Raw genomic sequence first — 6,296 nt, 5'->3', positions numbered from 1 at the left:
TCTAGCCTGACCGTTGTTAGCTATTATATTATTAACCCACCATTGCTTGGTATTCCTTGGCTACTATGTTTTACCATTAAACCATTCCCTCCATAAACTTATCTAACTTAATCTTAAAACCAGACTGGACAGAACAGAGCAAAATTAACCATTTTTATTGTATTTGTTTCAATTGATATTTTTAAAATGTAAGTTTTTTATAAAGTTTTTTGCTCAGCAACAAGAAAAAAATCTCTCAAGTGGGAACAATAGCTAGTCAGCTCATAAAATCATTAGAGGGAATACTTTTGCTACCTACCATGCAGAGGAGTTTTGCTTTTGGGCAATGGTCCAGATCAATTACAATTTTTTTTCCCTAATGCACACTAGATCAGTGAAAGGTATAGCTAATCTTAAGTCTACTTGAAATTGCTATTATTCTTTTTCAAAAGCGATGCTGTTAAGGACTCACTGAAGTACAGGCACATTGCTTTAAAAATGTAATAGATTTGTAGGTCCGCTTTCATCTTGCATTAGAAAACCAGTTAGATGGCAGAAGCCTATTAGTTATGTAGTCTATGTCCATGCCGGAGAAGGAGTCTCTCCTTCAATATGATCTTCAGTGCTTTATCTATTCTAATTTTAAATGTATCAGGTGACCCACAAAATCTCATAGAAAGGTGGATACAAATAAAAAGAAGAATTCTTTTGATTTAAATTGGATATTTTTGATATTTAAATTTTAATGTTGTTTAAAAAAATAAGCCTATTTAAAATGAAATCTGAATTTAATACAAAATATGTTAGGGCCTAAACTTATTATAGTTTAGCTGTAAATGTGAAACACGTTTTGATAAGAGAAGTTTATGGAGCCAAAACATTTAAGGTAGTTTTGTTTAATACAAATAAATGTTATAGCTATTTTGTGTTTAATTAAATTTCAGTTACCATCCTAATTCAGCTCGACACAAATCATGACCAAAAGTTAACTCTCTCGTACAAAAGCAATACATCATTCACCATTTTCTGACATACTAAAAATGTACAATTAATAAGAAACTGCAAATATTAAGCTACATAATTGCTTAAATAAATGCACATTGTTACACTGTGTGTGTAGAAAAAGATGTACCAAATTTAGTATAAAGGCTCCATTTATCTGTAAATCAACATGTTTTAATGGTTATGCCAACCCATAAAAATGCACCTCTCTTTAGAAAACAAGTAGAAATGGAAAAATTATTAAAATTGATTATTTAAATTGAGGCTTTTGACTTGGTGATTTAAATCATGATTTTCATCACATTGATTTAAGTTAATTCACGCAGTCTCCTACATATCCTGCATCTGTGACGGGCAGGAAGTATGACTAGATGACCTAACCTTCAAGGTTTCTTTCAAAGCTGGCCTTAGCATTTTTTTGGGTAGGCTGGCAAAACAGTTTCACACTCTTCCCCGTCATCAGACTCCATTAACAATGATTACTGCGCTACACAGAGGACTAATCTAAGGATTTTGAGGAGGATTAGTAAAATGGGGCTGTGTTCTGCTTAACTACACATTTTAACACAAAAGTGTGTGTGTGTAGGAAAGACTGGGAAGACAAGAAACCCCACAGTCTCTAGTTACAGAAGTGGAGCCCAGCTGTGGAGGATTGTGGTTAGTTGCCAATATTTAAAAAAAAAAAAAAAAAAGTTCTCCCAGGAAAAAACTGTCCAAGTAAGATGGATACCTAGGGGCCATTAGGCACTCTGTATTCTGCTGAATGTTATCACACTACCTGTTATCAACAGTAATTGTCCAACCCTCTTCCCTCTGGCTAGTATTTCATAGAGAAACTAAGACATAACAATTAAATCAGTTGACCATGGTCACAAAAGGGATGCTAGTCAGTGTTGAATTAGAAAACAGGAATTCCCTGTTCTTAATCTTCTCGGGTGACTTCTCATGGAATTCTGTTGCTCCATCCGGGAAGAGGTCACGCTGGCTACTCAGAGGAGTTAGCTCAGTTGCAGGCAGCTGATTGGGGGAGGAACCTACAGCAGCACTAGTACCATGAATGAATCTTGGATGCCACTGCCCCTCATATTCGCAAACTGACCTAGAGTCCTCACAAAGAGAATTGTGGCACTGGTTTTCTCAAAGGCCAGCAGTGCAGTGAGGCATAAACAGACAGTGATTTTAAGGAAAGCTATCTTTCTCAAAGCTGTTTTAACATGGAAAAGGTCTAAGCTGATATTCTCCTTTACATTTCTACGTCCCTCAAATACAGAGATAAGGAAACCAGCATTTTGGCATAATCTTCAAGTCATTTTGTCCCAACCAGCAGCTTTGAAACGGCATCTATGCTGCAAATACCAATATTTCAAAAGAAAGGAATCTAACATGTGGCAAGCCTTCCAGTTTTACCTTCTAGAGCCACTTCAAGTGACAGCGCTATACAACATCACCATTATCAAAATAAATAAATAAATAAATAAAGCCTATATTATAATACAGACAAATGTTTCCATTTTAAAAAATATAAGTTCCAGAAGTCCAGCCCTATTGAACAAACCTGTAATAAACCATTTTTTAAGAACAGTCAATGAAGAACCAGCTTCAACGCTTAGAGTCAAAACAGATTGAGGGAGAAAATATACTAGAAATGAGACGTAAAATGTATCAGTTTGCTTTTTAAATAGTCTTAGATCTTTAATAATGAATATAGATAACTATTTGATCCAGTGTTATGCAGCTATATAGAGCAGCACGTAGCTATTGCACAATATATCTACAGGATTTCCGGTAGAAAGGAACATATAAAAAGTTCTATCACAGAAGTCCTTGGACATTAATTTTTGGTGCTGGATTCTAACAAATCTTTTGCTTCATTTATTTTTGTTGCTAAGTAGGGAGATCCACCTGAAAAAAGGGAGAAAAAACAGATTTATATCAGTATGAAATACAAAACCATTTAACTTAGAGCATCCCTTTAATTATTGGTGATGTGGTTTATTAGTTTCCTCCCCCCCCAAAAAAATCATTCATAATATGTCAGAGATAAATTAAACTAGTGGATATATAAACAGAACAAACATGAAATAAAATCTTAATCACTGTAAAAAATAATGCAGAGCAGCAATCTCCTATTAAAGTGAAGTCCTCATGAAAAGTCTAAAGTTATTCTCTGAAATCATCTTATATTGGCATTTACCTGCAAGATTTAGACTGAGTGCATTGTTCCTGCACCTGTTAAGCAAGGTCAGCTACCCTGAACAGTTCATCTAATGAGAACAGCTAGGATTTCTCCCCCCTCCCCCGGAAATTATTAGAGGCAAAATGTTATAAGTAAATTTTTGATACAGAATATTAAGAACATACACCAAGCCTATTCCATTCTAGATTCAGAGACACAGAAATACCAGCCAAAAAATGTCACATTAAAGCTATTTAAACACGGTATGCCTTCTAACTTCTGGTCCTGAACAGTGTCATTGCTTTACGCTCCATCTAACAATCTGATTACAGTTCAGTGGTCTTTGTGTTTGTTTTTTTACTCTCCCCTTGAGTGCCAACCATCTGCCTACAGTCACCAAAAACAACATTATAAGGTCTGTATCAGTAGCTCATCACTCACTAGAACACACCTCTATCTTTGTACATTAAAATGTGGTTGAAACATCACTGTGCCTTGAACAATCCTTTCCTAAGCATCTGTTCTGATGAATGAAAAAGTATGAATAAAATTTAAGGCGACAGAAAGGACAAGTATCAGTTCTAGATGCCTGGCAACAGAAGGAGATGGGGCTTCCAAGACTGGAGGACTTCACTGTGTCTTTTAGATCAGGAGTCTAAACCACTACACACTCATTCCCAGATAAGGCTGCCAACCCTACTGGATTCACTGGGAGTCTCCCGGAATCACGCACTTTTTCTCTTGGAGGCTACTGAAGCCAAACAGGGAGATTTTAGGCACTGGAGTCTGGCGGCGGCACCAGGGCTAAGACAGGCTCCCTGCCTGCCCTGGCTTTGCGCTGCTCCCTAAAGCTGCTGGCACGTACCTGTGGCTCCCTTAGCCCCGCCGACCAGGAGCCACCTGAGGTAAGCGTCTCCAGGCTGGAGCCTGCACCCCACACTGCCTCCTGCACCCCAATGCCCTATGACAGCCCGGAGTCCTCTCCTGCACCCAAACTCCCTTCCAGAGCCCACACCCCTCACCCCCTCCTGCACCCCAATCCCCTGCCCCAGGCTCAGGCCAGAGCCCCCTCCCACACTCCAAACTCCTCAGTCCCACCCCGCAGAGCCCATACCCCCTCCCGCACACCAACATCCTACCCCAGCCCAGTGAAAGTGAGTGAGGGTGGGGAGAGTAATCAATGGAGGGAGGGGGGATGGAGTGAGTGGGGCAGGGCCTTGGAGAAGGGGCAGGGCAAGGCAAGGGCGTTTGGGTTTGTGTAATTAGACAGTTGGCAACCCTATTCCCAGATCTAATACAGAAACAACTTAGTGAAGTCCATATTTTTTAAGTGTGTGCTGTGTTGTGTGTGTGTTTGGGGCGGGGAGGGGGGAGAATGCCTACCAATACATATGTAAAGTTTTTCTGATAACTGGGGTTTATAAGGAGTGGGGATTACCGAATTGAATGTAGCTTGTCTAGTCCCCTTTGAGAGCAGAGGAATGAAAAATAAAATGATAAATTACAAAAAGCAATGCAAGCTAGAGAAATATTAACTATACACTGTTTAAATGCCAAAAGTGAATTTTCTCAAAATAAAGTCAAATTTGCCAGAAGCATTTTTTGCTACATTTACATCATTAAGTGCACAATCTATTTCGTTGCCTTCCAATGAGAGAGAAACTGGTATCATGCAAATCAATTATTTGTAATTTTAGTTTCGATACTCAGTGCAACAATTTTTGTGGCTTTCGTTGCGTATATTATTTCTCTAAAAACATTTGATTTTGATTGATTTATTTAAAATTGTGTCTTCAGATCCCATAGTTCTCTCATAACTAGCCTACATAACTGTAGTTTTAATCAGTTTCCATTGTTGTCCTTTTCCCACTAACTCCAATTATCTGCTACAGCTGTGTATTGTCTCAGGCTTCGACCCTGCCACTGGAGCCACATGGGCAGAGCCCTAATGAAGTCAAAGGAGCTCTATGTGGGTATATGGGCCTGCCTGGGTAGATGCAGGATTAGGACCTCTGGCCCCAATTCTGCAATTGGTAGTGCACAGGTGGGCTGCTGAGTCTACACAATGCCCTGTTGAAGTCTACAGAGCTCCAGGCAAGTGCAACTGTTGGCTCAGATGCTATCAATTGTGGGAATGGAGACTTTAGTGTATAGTATCTTCAGAACAGGGATTGTCTTAATATGTGATACAGCACCCAGCCGAAAGGAACCAAGATCCTGATGGGGATCTCTGGGTGCCACAGCAATACAAATGATAATGTTTGTTAATCTAAACTTTTAACATACTGTACACTAAACTGTACCTCTGACCACCATAATATATTACAAATACAACAGAGAATTCCTTTCCTATTTTCAGAGTACAGAGTATACTCACTTTATAGAAAAACAAATTAAAAAGCAGAATGACAGATAACATCTAAGCAGGACTGTTTAGCCATTAGCAATCCAATGAGATAAGGCGGCTGAAAGAAGAGTGCTTACTCAACACCTTATATTGCTAGAGGTCAGTTATCTTTTTATTATGATGGTTAGGAAAAAAAGTAATCCGGTAAATCTGTCAACAAGAAATAAAAAACTTCACTTCCCCCTTTTGACTTTTGAAATACAGTGCAATTCTACCATCTGTTATTGAAAAGTAGAAACAGGAATGAACATATGGGCTCTCTTTCTCAAGCAGCTGTAGTGTACTTAAAATTATAATAATAAACCTTTCTGTAAGATAAATTTACATTAAAAACCTGGCCAATTAAAGCAACTGTGCCCAGCTTTACAGTTTTCCAAGATGGGTTTAAGAAATCCAGAATCTGATATATTTAGTGATTATAGCACATGTCTCTCAGAGACTTGTGTGCTCATATATTTATGGCCGGAAAAAAAACAGTTCAAGCATTTTTATGTAACGTAAATGGGAACTTCATGGCTAGTGTTTTCCCTTCTTCAAAGCTCCTGGAACACTAACCACTAGTGAAGTGCTGATCTAGAAAATGAGCTCAAAAGGCAGCAGAGTAACCTAGTGCTCTTATTGCACGTGGATCTTGGATATTGGTCTGCTTTATTTATTAGAGAAAACAACAACATATAAAAGCTTAAGTCTCACTACTAAATATACAGCACATAATTTCATGAATTACATAAA

The 6,296-nt window shown here is 38.4% G+C and overlaps 1 protein-coding gene across 1 annotated transcript in view; it reads right to left on the bottom strand.

The window, feature by feature from the left end:
* Nucleotides 1–859: 859 nt before the first annotated feature.
* DNAJC15 (DnaJ heat shock protein family (Hsp40) member C15) overlaps nucleotides 860–6,296 on the bottom strand; it is a 49,579-nt gene continuing 44,142 nt past the window's right edge. The window contains exon 6 of the mRNA XM_005308171.4: nucleotides 860–2,883. Coding sequence (XP_005308228.1) covers nucleotides 2,813–2,883 — 71 coding nt within the window. The 3' untranslated portion in view covers nucleotides 860–2,812. The remainder of the gene's footprint in view (nucleotides 2,884–6,296) is intronic.

Source organism: Chrysemys picta, chromosome 1, assembly GCF_011386835.1.
Source record: "Chrysemys picta bellii isolate R12L10 chromosome 1, ASM1138683v2, whole genome shotgun sequence".
Classification (NCBI taxonomy): Eukaryota; Metazoa; Chordata; order Testudines; family Emydidae; genus Chrysemys; species Chrysemys picta.
The sequence above is the reverse complement of the archived record's forward strand: the minus strand, read 5'-3'. Positions and strand labels throughout refer to the sequence as shown.